Consider the following 18,798-nt stretch of genomic DNA (forward strand, 5'->3'; position numbering starts at 1 on the left):
TTAAATTTTTAATATTTAATTTTTAAATTATTTTAATATTTAATTTAATATCCTACTTCCTGAATATATCATAAAATTTGTCTATTCATCTACTAATGAGCATTTGGTCTGTTTTGCCTTTGAACTATTGATTAATATGCAACTATTTGTTTGACTACTCCCTTTCAGTTTTTTGGCCATCTTAATTTATTTCAAATTTAATTTATCTATATTTTGTGGTGCTGGGCCTTCCACACAGTAGACAATTGTTCTACCATTAAGTTACCTTAACTCCCAGATTATGAATTGATTTTGTCTCTTTATTCCCAAGTTATAAGATACCTATATATTATGGATTCATGGCCCCTGGGATATATCATTTTCATTTTATTTTGATTGTTTTTCACTTCTGGGGAGGGGGGTTGAGACAGGGTATCTCTGTGTAGCCTTGGCTGTCCTGGGACTCACTCTGTAGACCAGGCTGGCCTCAAAGTCAGAGATCTGCCTGCCTCTGCCTCCTGAGTGCTGGGGTTAAAGGCGTGTGACACCACACCCAGCTGGTATTTTCACTTTCTTAATAGTGATTTAAAATAATAATTATTTATTTGATAAAATATAATTTATCCATTTTCTTTGTTACTTATGCTTTTGGTGTTTTAGCTAAAGATTTCTTGCCTAATTTTATTATATGTATGAATTATCATATATTATTATATATTATGTATATGCATTCCTATTTTGAAGGAGTTTTAAAGTCTTAGAGCATATATGTATGTCTACAATAAATCTAAAATTTCACATTTATTTATTATGTACACACACATACATACCATGGTGTGTCTGTGGAGCTGAATAGATAATTTATAGGAGTCTTATTACATATGTCATATATATCTTAATATTTTGAAGCTAAAGTGATGCCTAAGTATATAACCTTTTATTTTACTACAAATGGAAGTAGTTTTATTTTCAAATTAATCATTATTAGTATATAGATATACTGCTGCTTTTGTTGATTGGATTTGTAGTATGTACAGACAAAGGTGCAATAGCATCATATGGAACTCAGAAGACAACTTATAGAAAGACAATTTTCTTTCTCTATGATGTTCATTCCTGGAATTTAACTCAGGGCAGCAGGCACTTTTACTCCTTGAGCCATGTTTCTGGCATGTACAACTGTAAAGAGCTCATTCATTAGCTCTAATAGTTTGTGTATGTGTCATATGCAAATAAACACTATTTTTGTCAGGTATGGTGGAGCACAGTTATAATCCAAGAACTCAACAGGTAAAGGCAGGAGGAGGATGAGTTTAAGGTCAACCTGAGCTACAAATTGAGTTCCAGGCCAGTCTAAGCTATATATCAAGACATAAATAATAAATAAAACAAAGCACATGGTTTTGTACCTTTTCCAATTTGGAGGAGCTCTTTCTCTTTCTCTTAACAAATTGTCATGGCTAGATTCTCCAATATAATGAAGTGGAAAAAATAGACTACAGCTGATTTTATGCAGAAAGCATTCAGGATGTTGTTGTTTACAACTGAGTATGTTGTTAGTTGTGGGTTATTCATATATGACGTTTGGTTGAGGAAGTTCCTTCCCTTTCTAGTATGTCTAGTGATTTCTTTATAAAAATGTGTTGGCTTTGGTCCAATGCACTTATTCCTGGAGAGATATGAGTAAATATCTACTCACCTCAGATAACCAATGATTTAAAGGCAACTGCATTACCAATATAGCCCACTCCAGCATGGATGGTAGCTCATGAAAGTTGGAAACCAAGAACTCACTGCACAATTTGAAGCCAGCTCAACAGGTTGTAGAAGGTCTTTTAGGTACATCAATTTGTATAAGTGTTTCTAGTCAGTCCTTACTGCTTACGTATGCTTGGGGACAGAGGGGCCTGGTGAAAGGGACTTCCTAGAAATATTGTTATTTACTTCATGTGTCATAATGTCTTTCCCTGCAGGATGGAATGTCTCACCTCATCTTAGAACATCCTATGTCTTAAGCTTTCCTCCAAGGTGAAAGGTTTCATCTCAGAGGAAGTTGCTATACAACTTATCTTGCATCTCTTGAATTGATCCTGTAATTTTGTTATTTGTTATTTTCCCTCCTTGTCATCATAGTCATAATGTTCTTTTTCTTGACAATTTTACTTTATAGCCCAGTCTGGCCTGAAACTACTGATAATCTCCCTCTTCAGCATCTTGAATACTGGGATTATAGATGTGAACCACCACACCTACCTCTATTCTCTGTCTCTGTCTCTGTCTCTGTCTGTCTCTCTCTCCCTGTCTCTGTCTCTGTATGTTGTACAATTGTCATTGGGCTTTTATGAACTAATTGAAAGCAAGCTGTAAACATTATACATCATTTCTAAATATTTAGGTGCTCTAGTTTTAAAAACAAGGATACTCCCGAACCTATAACATTGTCAAACAGGAGACCAACTTTAAGAATCACTAATTCAGTTTGTTATCAGCATATATAATAAGAGGAGGCAAGGGTTCCAACTTTCTATATCATTTTACCAAACATCAGACAGGGAAACATTGAAATAAGAAAGCCTGAATGAATGCTGCACCAGTTGTGGGATACTTTATTGCTAAAGAATCCTGTTAAAACTATAGCTAACAGTTTTATATTCTATCATATGCTTAGTAAAGCCAAACAGAAGGCCTCAGGCCTCTTAAGAATACAGAAAATGAGAAACTGTCTCATGTCAGTATCCCAGGGGAGATAAGGTTAGAGGAATGTGTCCTTGAAGCAATACCTCACAAGCCTTACATTGTCTTGCTTTCTGGGAGTATAAGATACTCTATCAAGACTAGAGTTACAAGTCAAATTTGTTTGAATGGGTACATGCTTGCAAGGTTACCAGGCCACCATAGCAAGTCCATTTCTATACCCTTGGCATTTCAAAAACTGAGCCATGAGTTCTCAGGGACATAGGGCACTTCATCAAATATAGTCTAGCAAATTGTACTTAGAGGAGTTCTACCAAATACATTATTTTAGGCAACAGCACAAAAATGACAGTAACTATGATTCCTTAAGTATTATAATCAGTTCAAGGATGCCCTTGGGACAGGCTCCTAAACTGGAGCCTAACCAGCTCAATATTTCATTAATGCAAGCACAATAAGGAATATTAGCAGTTTCACATTTTACTTTGACAAAAAGTATTTTGTACAATTACACTTATATACCAAACTGTCATATATTTATGATGCAGTGGAATATGCATTTTGTGAGCAAAAACTCACAAAAGTGGGGGAGGTTAATATGCTTAGTGAAATGTCGTCCAGTATTGTTTATCCCACAGAGAATGAAACTTGATAGTTATCCTGCTGTCAAATGGCAGAATTCACTATGGGCTACAGTCCCTGAGGTAATAAAAATAAAATGGGTGGGGTCATCTTTTGTTTGTTTTCAAGACAGGGTCTCTGTGTAGCCTTGACTGTCCTGGACTTGCTTTGTAGACCAGGACTGGCCTCGAACTCACAGAGATCCGCCTGCCTCTGCCTCCCAAGTGCTGGGATCAAAGGCCTGCACCACCACGCCCAGCTGGGTGGGGTCATCTTAAGTACCACAACAATCCTACCCTGATAACCAAGTTACCTTTTGCACAGGCTGCATAGATGTAGCAGCCTAGTACTAAAAAAGACTCAAAGGCATGATAAAACTTCATTCTTCTAAAAAAATGAGCCTGTTTTTTTGCAAAAAATTTATCTTTAAAAACAACAACAAAACCAGAACCATACAGATTTTTTCCTTGTGAAAATGAGCCACCTTTCTTTATGCACAAAACATTTGCCTCATTGGTTCAGGAAATGTTCCTTGGAAAGAAGCTAACACAGTTTTGTTGGCTCTGAGTCATTAGTTAGTGGCAATGATGATCATTCAGATTAAGACTTAACTTACCAATAGGCAAGACCTTGTCATTACAATGAAAATGTTGCTATCAGAGGTAAACTCTAACACTGTATGAGGACTTCATTAGCAATGTTAATTGAATTTTATTTATTTATTTATTTATTTATTTATTTATTTATTTATTTATTTTATGAGACAGGGTTTCTCTGTGTAGCCTTGACTGTCCTGGACTTGCTTTGTAGACCAGCTGGCCTCAAACTCACAGCGATCCACCTGCCTCTGCCTCCCGAGTGCTGGGATTACAGGTGCTAATCTAATTTTAAAACAACTTTTACTGCAAGTTTTGTCCAAACTCTGTAAGAATTTCTTTAGACAGGTGGTAGTGGCGCACACCTGTAATCCCAGCACTTGGGAGGCAGAGGCAGGCGGACCGCTGTGAGTTCGAGGCCAGCCTGGTCTACAGAGTGAGTCCAGGACAGCCAGGGCTACACAGAGAAACCCTGTCTCAAAAAACAAAGAACTTATTTTAAGAATTGAGGCAGGATCTCATTCCATAGTCCAGGCTGGCCTCAACAACAATCCCTCGGTATCAGTCTTCTAATGCTGGAGTTACAGACATGAGCAAGTGCATTCAGTTCTAAAAGGACTTGAGCTTTTCAGCTTTCTTTTTTTTTTCTTCAATGTTGAGGGTTGAATATAGGATTGTTTCCTCCACCACCACCACCACCACCCCCTTTTCCTTTTTGTTTCATAAGACCTTCGATAGGGATTTTGTTGAATCCTAAGGACCACTTTCAAAGATACAGCTATCTTCACAATATTAATTTTGACAATCCACAAGCATGAGAAGTCGTTCATCTTCCAGTTTTGCCTCTAAGTTCTTTCCTTAGTGACTAAGTTTTCATTGTATGTTTCACCTCCTTGTTTAGGTTTATACTTAGTTATTTTTCTATATTAAACGAGATATTTTTCCAGATTGATTTCATTCTCCCCAGGTCCAATATGGTGTATGAAAGGCTTTCGTGTGTTCATTTTGTTTCTATTGTGTTTCTATTTCTGTGAAAATATCATGACCAAAAGCAACTTGGGAAGGAAAAGGTTTATTTCATCTTACAAATCTCAGGTCACAGTCCATCACTGGGGCATGTCAGGGCAGGAACTCAAAGCAAGACCCTGGAGACAAGAATGGAAGCAGAAACCATGATAGAACATTGCTTGCTGGCTTGCTCCTCATGGTTTGCTCAGCCTGCTTTCTTATACCACCCAGGACCACCCACCTAGGGGTTACACCATCTCCTGTGGGATGAGTCCACCAACATTAATCATTAATTAAGAAAACGCCCCACAGCTTTGCCCACCAATCAATCTAGTAGGTGCATTTTCTTAAGTGAGGACCTGTCTTTCTAAATGATTCTATCTTGTGTCAAGTTGACATAAAACTAGCCAGCATATTTTGTACCCTGCTACTTTGCAGAAAATGTTTATTGGTTCTAAGAGGTTTTCAGTGATGTATTTAAAATTTTTGAAATAATGGGATCATGTTATGTGCAATTAGGGATAATTTACTTCTTTCCTATTTATATTCTTTTATTTTATTCTCTTACTTTACTACTTTAAGTGAAGAGAGTGAGCACCCTTGTTTTATTCCTGATAAATGCTTTCAGTTTCCAGCATCTACTACCTTGTTGGCTATAGGTTTAGTGTATAAAGCCTTTACTATGTTGAACTATGTCCCTTCTATTCCATTGTTTTAATGTTTCTGATGTACATTTCTACATTTTCATGAGGTCTAACAACTATCATTTTTGTGGGTTTTCTAAAATACCACTGCTAAAACCAAAGTTATAAAGATTTACTACTGTTTTAATATTTTAATAGCTGTAAGTTCTTACACATAAGTCTTTGATACATTTTTAGTTAACACTCATATATGACATGGAGTGAGAGCCCAGATTCTTTATTATTCTGTGCAGATATTTAGTTGTCAACCAGCTGTTGAAATAATTATTGTTTCTTCACTCAATAGTCTTGGCATTTTTGTTAAAAATCAGTTCACCATATACATATGCATTCATTTCTGGACCCAATTCTATTCACTACTAGTGCAAATAGTGTTTGAAGTCCAGCATCTTGGTGGCAGGTGTGTTCATTAGCTACTAAACTGTCATTTCTATTTGATCTTAATGGGCAGAGATAAGAACAGGGGATATATAGATGCACTGATCATTCAATATATGCGTACATGTAACTCCCTTTAAAAATGATATCAACTTCCTATTTCCATTTAACATCATTGGGAGTAATCTTATCCTTCCTTTTTACATATCTGTAAACAATGTCTCAAGCATGAAAACACTAGCTTCAACTTTCCTCAATACATGTATATTTGCTCAATCACTTTGTTTAATGTTAGAAGTCATCTCCTCTTCACTCTGACACAGGAAAACTTTCACCAGATCTTGTTCCTGCCCTTTTGCTGCAAGGCTAAGAACTCTTATGCCTTCATACAGTAGCCCCAGCCAGTGGGCATCTTGACACCTCCCCCATTCCTCTTTGCATAATACCTAGTCTAAGTATTGCTACTCTGATTAGATTACACACACACACACACACACACACACACACACACACACACACACACACACCTCAAATTGCTATAATTATCCCAATGCAAAGAGTTTAAAAGTTGATGAGAAATGTTGAGATTGCCTGTTTGGATTCCAGACTGTGTATATGGATGCTCCCATCACTGAGGTAAGAAATGTAAGAGAATATAGGCTAAGCTAAAAAACATGTTAAGATTTAGATTTATCCAATCAGTGTGACACCTGGGTAGTAGGGGCGCACGCCTTTAATCCCAGCACTCGGGAGGCAGAGGCAGGCAGATCTCTGAGGCAGGCAGATCTCTGTGTTCAAGGCCAGCCTGGTCTACAGAGCTAGTTCCAGGACAGCCAAGGATACACAGAGAAACCTGTAACAAAAAAACAAAAAATAAATAAATTCAGTGTGGCAGTAAGACCACCTAGTGGAAATATATAATGGGTAGCTGGAAATCTAAGTTGGGAGACAGAAGTATAAATAGAGAGGTATAGAGAGAGAAATTGATTTATCTGTAACTGCATAGAGAGGCTTATGAATTTTACAGGAATGGCTTCAAGGGCTTCAAAGACAAATTCAGAATGCAGGTTCCATGTATAGAAAATAAGGAAGCAGGAGTCAGGCATGGTATTGTATGCCTGTAATCTTAGCACTCCGGAAGTAGAGGCAAGAAAACTGCTAGATCAACACCAGCTTGGGTGGTAGAGAACACAGATTGTTTTGAGACAGGGTTTCTGTGTAGTCTTCTCTGTAATTAGCGCAGGAAGAGACTTACATACTAAGTAGATTTAAGGTAGAAAACTCGAGGTTAGGGATCAGCCTAAATGAACCTTTCTGTCACACTGTAATAAAAATACAATGCCATACAATGACCACCTCCTGACTCTAGAAACCATCAATCTTGTCTCCTTTTCATTAATTCTGGCATTTCAACAATGCTCTAGAAATGCAACCATACAGTAAGTGATCTTTTAAGACTAGCTCTTTTTCATTTACTATAATGCCCCAAGGCTCATCGAAGTTATATATATTAGCTGTGTGTTCTATAAAAATAACTTTTATTTACCCGATTTAATTATCATCTTGAAGTTTACTGCCTCCATCTGCTAACCTAGGCCTAGTCCTGGAAGCTTCTAGCCTCTGTACAGTCTAACCTAGGCCTAGAAGGTTTTCAGCCTCCGAGACTTACTGCTGAATAAGCTCACCCTTTCTAGCTCTTTCAAAGCTCTGGCTGGCTGGTTCAACTCAGCTGTTCCGGCTCAAACTCCTCTCCAAGCTGAATGAATCAAACTGGCTCCTCTCAGCTTCTGTCTGAATTGCTCTGCTTGGACTCAAACTAACTCTAGCAAGCTGCTCTAATCCTCTGGCTCCTTCTGTCTTCACCTGTGTCTAGCTTGTTCCCTCTCTCTGCAACCTGTCTCTGTACAACTGTCCCAGTAAAAATGCCTCCTCTTCTTTCTCTCGCTGTGCTCTCTACCTTAAGTTGCCTCTCGTTTTCCCCGTTCTCATGAGAGAGTTGGGCATAGCCTATTCTAACTCATTCTGTCAAATCTCTCCCTGATCCATTAGTCTGCCCCTCAATTAGATGTCACTTTGAAACATGGGTGCTTGCTTCTACAAACTAATTTTACCTTCACTGTTTGGGATTAAAGATGTGGGCTAAGAGTGAGTCTGTATTCTAGCCAGAGGGATTAAAGATGTGTGGCATGTTCTGCATTCCAGCTGCATCAGATAGACCTAGGTCTTCAAATGTGATTGATCCCTTGCCACAGCAGCCATGTTTCTGGATTAAAATTCCTCTACAATGTTTCTTTCCACTACATAGTAGTATTCCATGGTAAGAATAGTTTGTTTAGCTATTTACCCACTGCAGAATATTTGGGTTGTTTCTCATTTGCAGCTATCACAGATAAAACTGCCAAGAAAAATTTTGTAGAAGTTTTTGTGCCAAGACAATATGACTGTGGGTCAGATTATGTGTATGTTTAACTTTATAAAAATTTCCAAACCCTTCTACCAAGTAGCTGTAGTTTATATTTCTGTAATGAGAAAGCTAGTTTGCATCCTCAACAGTATTTGGTATTTTCACTGTTTTCTCTTTAGCAATGCTGATAAGTATATGCTACACCATACAGTAGTTTTAAGTTGCATTCTCCAATGACTTATGAGGTTCAATATATTTTCACATAATTACCTGCTACGTACAATACCCTCTTTCAGGACAATGTTTATGTCTTTTTTCATTTTCTACTGGATTTGTTTATTTTTTAAGTTTTAAGCATATTTTCTTTTCCACTGATCAAATATTACAGTTTTCTCTTTATTTTTTTGCATAATAGAAAAATTTAACTCTGGTGAAGTCCAATGTATCTTACTTTGTTTTCTTGTGGATTGTGCTTTTTAGTTGAATATTAAGTACTTGACTCCTGAATATTTTTCTTGAATGATTTTTTTCTAAGTTTTTCATCTTAATTTAAATCCATGATACATTTTGCGGTCCTGTTAGGATATAATTTGTTGGCCTGTAGAGGTACAATTTGATGAAATGATTATCCTTTCTTCCTTGAATCACTTTTGTGCTTTTTCAAAATTAGTTAAGCATATTATTCCAGGTTTATTTCTGAATTTTTCTTTCCTGTTCCATTGATTCTTCTGCAAATATCATAGTATCTTGATTACTACAGCTTTAAAATAAGTCTTGAAGCCATGTAATGTGAGCACTCCAACTTTATATTTCTCAAAGTTGATTCAGTTTAATAAATTATATGTCAGGTATTTGTATCTGCCCTATAAAAAGAAAATAAACAAATAACAATTGTAGTGGGAGGGAATTAGGGAAAATAAAGCATTTATATTCCATACGCCCTAAGAATATTTGTTCTCAAATGTGTAAGTATGCCTCAGAATCAGCTGAGTAGGTCATGTCTTGCTGCAAGTGGTTCTGGAACACTGAAAAACAATGATCTAGGGAAAAATGAGGAGACAAACCAAAAGCACAGAATATCACCACAGTTGGGACTGATGCTATCTGTTTACTCTCTTTTTTACTCTTTTTCCAATTCCTACTTTAGTTTCCAGGATGCAATAGGTTCAACTCTTCTCTGAAGACACATTTACAATCAATGGCATCATATGAAGAAATATACAATCATCACATGTTTTGAAGCGTGATTTCTATTACAACCTAAATGCTAATATTTCTAAAATAAACATGGTCATATTATAATTGAATTCTTAGACAAGACCAGTAAGAATTTGCTTTAGACTCAAATAAACTAGAGCTCACTGTTTGTTTAAAAGGGTATCCACACAGATCCAAATTTAGATATATCATGATGTATTTAGACATCAAGAAGGAAGTCATGATACACAATTCTAAATAAGAATAATCAACAGAGGTGGCTGCTGATGACTTACCTCAAGTGTCCTTCCATTAACCCTATAGTACTTAGGATTCACTTGCCTAGCAAAACATCAAACTGTAAAATAGAAATACCAAGTGTTCTTCTTTTATCTTATTATATTGGAGAGATATATCTGAAAATAAAAACAGACTTCAAATTCTAAAATGTTTATGTTGCTGGTATACATCTTTAATGCCATCATAAGAAAAGCAGAGGCAAGTGGATTTCTCTGAGTTCCATACTAGCGAGACTACATGAGACATTGTCTCAAAAAATTATGCTGGTTATTTTCATTGAGAATAAACATTTTATGGCAAGCATAGTAGGTGGTACATGCTTTTCATCCCAGTACTGCAGAATCAGAAGCAGGTGGATGCCTGTGGGTTTGAGGGCAGCTTAGTGGGGTATGCATAGTGAGTTCCAGGACAGCTAGGCATACACATTAATACTCTGGCTCAAAAAATAGAATAAATATTCTAAAAATTTAAGATAAACTTTTCAGTTTATTTGCAGATATTCCTTGCTAATGTACCTCCTATACCCCTCAAAAATAACTTTCAAATTTGCTTAAATCATCTTGCATGTTTTCTTTTACAGCAATTACAGGTAAGAGACTTCTATAAGCTCTGGAGAAATTTTAGGAAAATATCTTGTGTTTTTATATTTATCAAACTATTTGTTGGTATATAAAAATTGCTGCTGTATTATTTGTCTAAATAGGAATTGTATAATAGTTTGGGACCATATTCAGCACACAAACCAAAAAAATATTACCACATTTTTTTTTTTGTTCTCCTGCTTTATTCTAGGGCAGACAGCTCTTTCATAAGCTCTTCCTTTTCTTGTTGCAACTCCTGCAAATGCTGCTGGTTTTGTTCCAATCTGTCCTCCAACCACTGCAGTAGAGGGCCACTGACTGCTGACATCTGACTGCACAAATTCTTGGTAAACACTTCAATAAAAAAAAAAGAAGAAAAAGCATATGAGATAACTATGGAAAAGTCCGATCCACTGGGATACTACTACTATACTAACAGTCCACAACAAAATCTAAAGTACAATAAATGTGACTGTTAAATGATTTTCAGTAGTCAACCAAGGGGGGAAGGAAGAGCTGAGCAAAGCAGATACATATTCTAAAGCCCTAGATCTGTAAGTAAATACAAGTCTATGTAAAAATATAAAATTAAAGTTTAAAAAAGGATAAAGATGGCCAGCTCTTCATTTCTTCAAGTGAAAGGGCTAAGAAAGCACTGAAGGTTCCCTACTGTCTCCTCAAATAGAAACAGAATTAAGCCCATGGAAGTTAAGCTTGTCTCTTTTGATCAACACTATAGTCTTGTGCCTAGAAGGCTATCTATAAGTACTTAATTTTGGGGGGGTGAACAAAAGAATGGATAGTATTTAGTGACTAACCTATCCTCCACTAACTTGACATTTTTGAAGAAATATGAATTCTTTCATATACAGGGGCCTGTCCTAGGTACTATCAAGGTTCACTGATCTGTTTGTCTACTTTTGAGCTATTATTATATTTATAAAATTATTGTGATCTTAAAGTATGGTTATATACCATATATTACCAATATTAACTCTTTGTCATGTTTTATCCAGATAGAAATGATGGTATATATCAAGCTATGATTCCCTTCTTTTCTTCCCAAAGTAGTTACCTTTCGATTGGTTGTTGTGCTGCATATGTTTAATCCCAGCACTTGGGAGGCAGAGGCAGGCAGATCTCTATGAATTTCAGAACAGCCTGGTCTACAGAGTGAGTTTCAGGACAGTCAAGGCTACATAGAAAGATCCTGCCTGAAAATTAATTAATTAAAAAAAAAAAGAAAGCTTTCCACTCTTCCTCATCTTCCTTAGCTTATAAATGTTTTGTTGTTGCTGCTGCTGTCTATTTTAGTTCTACTTTTTTTAAAGTCAGAGTCTCACTCAGTAGACAACAGGTTTTATCCTGGAACTCTCTATGTAGACTAGGTTGCCCTCAAATTTATAGCAGTCCTCCTGCCTCTGCCTCGCAAGTGCTAGTACTATAGACATGCAACATCACACCAAGTTTAGCCATTAAATAGGGAAATTTGGGTTCACTGAATAGGTATAGCTGGGGATGTGTATATGTTAAGCAAAGTAGCTTAGTATGTATACTACACTACACTATACTATACTATACTATACTATACTATACTATACTATAGTTTTTGCTCCTTAGAATTGCCCAGGAATTCCTTTTCTATTTATTCATATGGAAAAGTCCCTGCCTGGTGTATTCCATTTCCTATACCTGCCTATCTCTTTCAACTCTTACTAGAATAGGGTGGTGCTGAAACCTGTTCATAATGGCACATTGCTAAAATTCTGGAAGTTATTGAGCATCCATGCTATGGAATACTATGGAAACTGGGATTCCCTAAGAGGTAGTGTTTACATATATACCAGGGCACTACTGAGCTGATCTCTGAAAAAGCTTTTCTAGTTTTTCTTCTATCTTATTATAAGGCCACATTTATAGTATTTAAGTGTCTGTAGGGTTCCAAGATGAACAAAAATTGCTTCTATAACATAAGTATGACAGAGATCACATCATATACTCCAGAAAAAAAATCTTACCTGAGCCATTATGGATCTTGGTTACTGAGTCCAGATGTGTAAGGCTAGAGGGATAAGGTATTTTAGGTTAGCAATAAAGCAAAAACAAAATGGTCAGGTGTATAACAAAATCATAACCTACATCATACCTTTGTCAATTGGATTAGATGAATATAATGATTTGAGTTCCCACCACTGCTAATTTTAAAATTATTTGGGGAATATCCTTTTAGTCAAGAATTCAAAAGAGAATCAAAGACATAACTATAAAATTACTATCTCTCACTGAAGGTCTTCATATACTATGAATTAAATGGGCAACGCTCAGTACTTGACAATGGGACTATTACAGCATAGTTTATTTCATTTTCACAACCAGAAAAGGAAGTGTGTTTTCTCTTGAAGAATCCAAAATATATGAGGCAAAATGGTACTGTTAAGGAGATCATTATAATATAGTGTGATAAATATGATTTAAGGATGCTATGAAGCTCTCCCCCAGACAGGTAGGAAAAAAGGGGACTCAAGAGCTGAGCTATTAAAGATAAAGGTTCTCACTGAAGTTAACAAGAGAAACAGTAAGAGTTACCACCTGTGAATCCTTCTATATGCATCCTGTTCTTCCTGACACAGGATCTTTGGCAGCTCTACTGCTGATTCAAGGCATACTTTCCCAATAGTGATGTGAGGTACAATATGGATTGGAATTTCAATTCTCTCATACCTGCAAGACAGCCAATTTAGGTCACATTTTATCTCTTAATTATAATAAGCTCCTTATACTTTAACTGAGACTTTGAAATATGGAGTGCCTCAAAGATTAAATATCACTACAATTCATTAAGAGACTCAATTTGTAAGTGGACAGAGTTCAAATTAGGCCTTTCTGAAGAGTAAATCAGAAGTCCATTTGTACACTCAATATTCTCTAGTCTCTTAGAGAATTTGAATCTATTTCTTTGAATGTAAAAGAAACCTTTAGGAACTCAATGCCAACATATCCAGTTATCAAGATAAAAGAAATAATTAACTAATATTGCTCTTAATAAGTTGCCATAAAGCTGAATAAACTGATTCTAATGCAGATTCTTTAGTGACTCCATCAGATTCATTTTGTTGATGGAATTATTCACAAAAAAATTACCATGAGTCTGACAATTAGAGCCAGTCTCCCAGAAAGGTGTGATTCTAAATGGGGAAACTTATAGGATAAGAAGTTACAAAGAGGGGTTGGGGATTTAGCTCAGTGGTAGAGCGCTTGCCTAGCAAGCGCAAGGCCCTGGGTTCCGTCCTCAGTTCTGGAAAAAAAGAAGTTACAAAGAGTTTTCAAAAGTACTAATGAGTCCAGGAGGACACACAAGGGTAGTGAAGCCTTATAAACTCTTCTCAGGCACATAATGTTAAACATACTAGGAATAAAACAGAGCTACATGATATAGGGACTAGAAGCCTAACCTTGAATTATCCCAATTCCTAACTGAATACCAGGTAATCCAGTAGTTCTACTAGTTAGAATAGAGAAAGCCACCAAAATTCTCTTATCATAGAAAGAAAATACCAGATTATAAAATATAAAGAAAGCCAGGCGTGGTGGCGCACGCCTTTAATCCCAGCAGGCGGAGGCAGGCAGATCTCTGTGAGTTCCAGGCCATTCTGGTCTAGCAAGAAAGTCTACGACAGCCGGGGCTGTTGCATAGAGAAACCTTACCCCGAAAAACCAACCAACCAACCAAAACTAAATTAAATATAAAGGAAAATATCTATTAAGTACCAATACAAAAGTAATTTCAAATAAATTATGTTCTAGATAAAACAATGAGTAGATGAATAGAGACCAGTCACCAGTCTTCTCATTTGAGGCAGAGAAAGGTACATGATAGGGCTGCACAAATGAGTTTAATGAACAGAGCTTGAAATTATGTGGGTATATGTAATAGATTGAAACATGTAGAAGCCTTAAACTTAGAACCAACTTAACTCCACTATCAAATTTAACCCATAAGTTTAATGAGATTTGAGCTGAAAAGCAGACAGAGAGATCATCAGTATTTCTTATTTCTTAAATGTAAACTTCATGCTATACATGGGAAATGTGATAAACACTGGACAGATGTCACTCTGTGCTCATATCACAGCAAGACAGAGACACAGATGGGGGAGGGGGAGGGGAGACACAGACAGACAGACACAGAGACACAGAGAGAAGAAATGAAAAGGGAGAAATGAATTTTTTAAGTAGCAATATAGTTCTGACCCAATAAAATTCTCAATGGATGTAAATGATAAACCTTAAACTTTATACAAAATATTTCAACAAATAATGAACTACTTCATTTTTAAAATTTTAGATAGGGTCTCATGACATAGCTCAGGGATACCTAGAACTCACTCAATATTTCAAGTTGACTCAAACTTGTAATCTGTCTACCTTAGCCTTCCTATTGCTGGGATTATAGGCGTGCATTATCTTGTCTGGCTCATACATATTCCTCACATGCACATGGAACTCTCCCCAGGAGACATCACATGTTAGGCAACAAAATTTCTTAACAAAATTTAAAAGCATCTTTTCTGATTACAGTATAAGGAAACTATAAATGAATAGTATGAGAAAAAGTAGAAAATCCACAGATGAATAAATTTAAAAAGACACTCTTAAATGACAAATGGGTTAATGAGGAACTTATAAGAGAAATTAGAAGAAATCCTGAGACAAATGAAAATGAAAACATAGATAATATGTGATGAAGAAAGTTAACACAGATTATTTACAGTCATGAACATGTACATAAGAATACCAATGAATTAAAAATAACCTTGTGAGCAACAATTAATAATTTTGTATACTGATGCAAATAAGTTTAATTTTGATACATTAGTATAGAATCCAAATTTAAGATTATTCTTCACAATATATATATATATATATATATATATATATATATATGTATATATATATATATATTTATACAACTCAAGTCGAATACAAGGTTTACCTCCAATACTTTGAAAGTGCTATTGTGGGCTGTTTAGGATAGTAAATTATACAAGTTAATTGTTAGTTTATCAAATCATGGTTATGTCAGTTACTAGTCTATCTTTATCACAAGAATATACATCCTAGGTGTAATAGATAGATATGATTCTACAAATAGATAAGGTCTTCAAAACCTCAGAGACCTACAGAATATGGCATTTTAAAATGTTTTTATTGAGACAAACGGTATATACTCACTTATATCAAAACACTAGTCCAAGGGATACGTCCCATGAAAAACCTTACTTACCAAGAAAGTGGGTCAGAGGAGAGGACATCCTATTGAGACTTTAGGTGAGAGTAGCATGGAAGAATGGGGAAATAGTAGGATCCACAGGGTCCTGGAAACCTACAAGAAGAACTTTATGACAGGCAGATCTGGGTCCTGGGGTCCTCCTCAAACTAAGGCACCAGCCAAGGAGAAATAGGCAGTAAACTTCGAACCCCTACCAAGACCTAGCTGACGAACAGGATATTCTCCACCGTTGAGTGGAGAGTGAGATCTGACTCTCACACGAACTCTGGTGCCCCTTTTCTGACCATGTCCCCTGGATGGGGAGGCCTGGTGGCACTCAGAAGAAGGATAGCAAGTTACCAAGAAGAGACTCGATAATCTTAGAGCATACATAGGGGGAAGAAGTCTCCCTCAATCACAGACATAGGGGAGGGGAGAAGGGGGGAAGTGGGAGGGAGAGAGGAATGGGAGGAAACAGGGGAAGGGCTAACAATCAAGATGTAATATGAATAAATTAATTAAAAAAAAAGAACTCCAATAAAATAGATTTTAAAATAAAAAATAAATAAATAAAATGTTTTTATTATTTTGATGATACATTTACAATGAGACAGGTTAACTCCTGGCAACACCCAGCCTCCCTCAAAGAGGATGATGAGCATCAAAGAACTTCCTTATGGAGATGGCTTCAAGTGTGGCAAACCAGCCACCGGACAAAATGTCCTCATTTCTACCACAGACAGAATTCTGCCTAAAAATGGGCAAGCTTGGATGCAGAGTGGACAGCCAAACTCTACCAAGACAAGGTTAGCAACTCAATAGTTCCTGCCTCACAAATATGTCTCTCAGATATATTTGGCCAGAAGGCTGAAGATGATGCTCCAACGTTAGAGTGTTGGGTGACTGTTCAGGCAGCTAACTGTCTCTGTCATTTTCTCATTTGGGAAGCTGCTAACCTGCACTTCCTGTCTACTCAGGTAATTAGTTGTATTACTTCTCAAGTCTCTGATGGGGTTGAAGACAAGATAGCTTAGTGTTACAATTAAGCTTAGTAGTTTAGGGGTTAAGATGTTTTTAGGCCTAGATAGACGTTTTAAGTAGATAATGCTGAGATATGATAGATATTGATTTACACTCAGAATTTTAGACTCACCAAGATAGGAAAGATGTTTTCTTCAAAGTTGCCAAATACAAATAGCCAAATCACTATGAATGTAACATTTATATAATTCTTGATTGTGTCATGGTTCTTCTTGCTGTATGTAGTTTATTTTATATATGTGTAATAATATAAATGTGTATGTCAAAAAACAAGAATATTTTAAAAAGAAAGAATAAATATGGAAAGCAAGATGGCTCAGTGGGTAAATATATTTGTTGCACAAGCATAATGACCCTAGTCAGATTTCTAGAACCTAAACAGTAGAAGGAGAATTACAGAAAGTTGTTCTCTGACCTTGACATGTGGACTATAGCATAGCACACCTCCACACAGCATGCATATGTACATGCAAAAACACACACATGTAATAAATATTTTTAAAGCTGGGCATAGTGGAGCATGCCTTTAATCTCAGCACTCAGGAGGCAGAAGCAGGTAGATCTCTGAGTTCAAGGCCAGCCTGGTCTACAGAGCTAGTTCCAGGACAACCACGGCTGTGAAACCCAGTACTGATGAAACAGAACAAAAATAAATAACACATAAACATTTTTTAAAATCTATTTGCTATAGATACTTTCAGAAAAGTATCTATGTAACACCATGTCTGAAAAGAAAATACAAATCCAAGCACATTAAAATATAGATCTATGCACTCAGGCCTGATGTAACTTGATGAGGAGTAGGGGAGGGGCGAGAAGGGGAAGAGAGAGGGAGGGTGGGACTGGAAGGAGAGGAGGAAGGTGGATATGATTGAGATGTAAAGTGAATACATTTTTAAAAATAAATAAAATAAAATATAGTCTAGGGCTGGAGATAATTCAGAAGGCTTGTCCTAAAACTGAAAACTTCAATTTAACCCATGAAAACTACAGTCAAACAAGAGAACTGACTCCTAGAACTTATTTTCTGGCCTGCATATGTGCCACACACCATATACAAATACATATTTACAGCAATATTAATAATAATAAAGAAATAAGCCAATAACCCAATTTTATACCTCAAAGAGAGAAAAAATTTGTTTTGGTTTTTTGAGACAGTATTTCTCTGTGTAACAGCCCCTGGCTTTTCAGGCTGGGTTTGAACTCAGAGATCTGCCTGTCTCTGCCTCCTGAGTGCTGAGATTATAGGTGTGCACCACCACCACCCAGCAAAGAGAGAAAAATTTAACTAAACTAAACCTAAATCAAGAAGAATGAAATGAATAATAAATAGTAGATAAAATAAAAGAGGGAATACAAAATCAACACAAGAGAACAAAAAAAGTGCTTTTTAAAAGATCAACAAATTTACAAAACTTTAGCAAGATAACCTAAGGGAGAAGGGAAGGATGATTGGAAAGGATAACTAAAACCAGCAGAAATGATGGGGCTGGGGAGATGGGTCAGCAGTTACTAGCACGGGCTTCTCTTATAGAGGACTGCCTTATTTAGGCTTTCTATTGCTGTGATTAAAACACCATGACCAAAAAGCAAGTTGAGGAGGAAACAGCTTATTTTGCTTCTATTTTCAGATCACTGTTTATCATAGAAAGAAGTCAGGACAGAAACTCAAAACAATGCAGGAACCTGGAGGCAGGAACTGATGGAGGAATGCTGCTTACTGGCTTGCTCCCCATGGCCACCAGCCCAGGGATGGCACCACCCACAATTGGCTGGGCCCTCCCTCTTCAATCACTAATTAAGAGATTGTCTACCTACAGCTCAATCTTAGGGAGGCATTTTCTCAGTTAAGGTTCTCTCCTCTCAGATGACTTTAGCTAGTATCAAGTTGGCATAAAACTAGGCAGCGCAAGGATCTTGGTTCAGTTCCCAGTACACCATGGCAGCTTACAACCATACATAACTACAGGTGTAGGGTATCTAAGACCTTTCTATGGCCTCTGTGAGCATTATACACATTGTA

At 36.5% G+C, this 18,798-nt stretch overlaps 1 protein-coding gene across 2 annotated transcripts in view; it reads right to left on the minus strand.

Annotated features, from left to right (window-relative positions):
- Positions 1-4,946: 4,946 nt before the first annotated feature.
- The window catches only part of BRCC3 (BRCA1/BRCA2-containing complex subunit 3), a 35,778-nt gene continuing 21,926 nt past the window's right edge, over positions 4,947-18,798 (minus strand). The window contains exons 8-11 of one of the 2 annotated variants that reach the window (XM_084789191.1): positions 13,052-13,183; positions 12,481-12,524; positions 10,642-10,816; positions 4,947-9,247 (exon numbers count right to left, since the gene is read on the minus strand). In XM_084789191.1, the coding sequence (XP_084645317.1) occupies positions 10,665-10,816; positions 12,481-12,524; positions 13,052-13,183 (328 nt within the window). In that variant the 3' untranslated portion in view covers positions 4,947-9,247; positions 10,642-10,664. The remainder of the gene's footprint in view (positions 9,248-10,641; positions 10,817-12,480; positions 12,525-13,051; positions 13,184-18,798) is intronic. The other variant, XM_084789192.1, reaches the window with a different exon arrangement.

The sequence above is a fragment of the Acomys minous genome (genome assembly GCF_964271855.1).
Source record: "Acomys minous genome assembly, chromosome: 7".
Lineage (NCBI taxonomy): Eukaryota > Metazoa > Chordata > Mammalia > Rodentia > Muridae > Acomys > Acomys minous.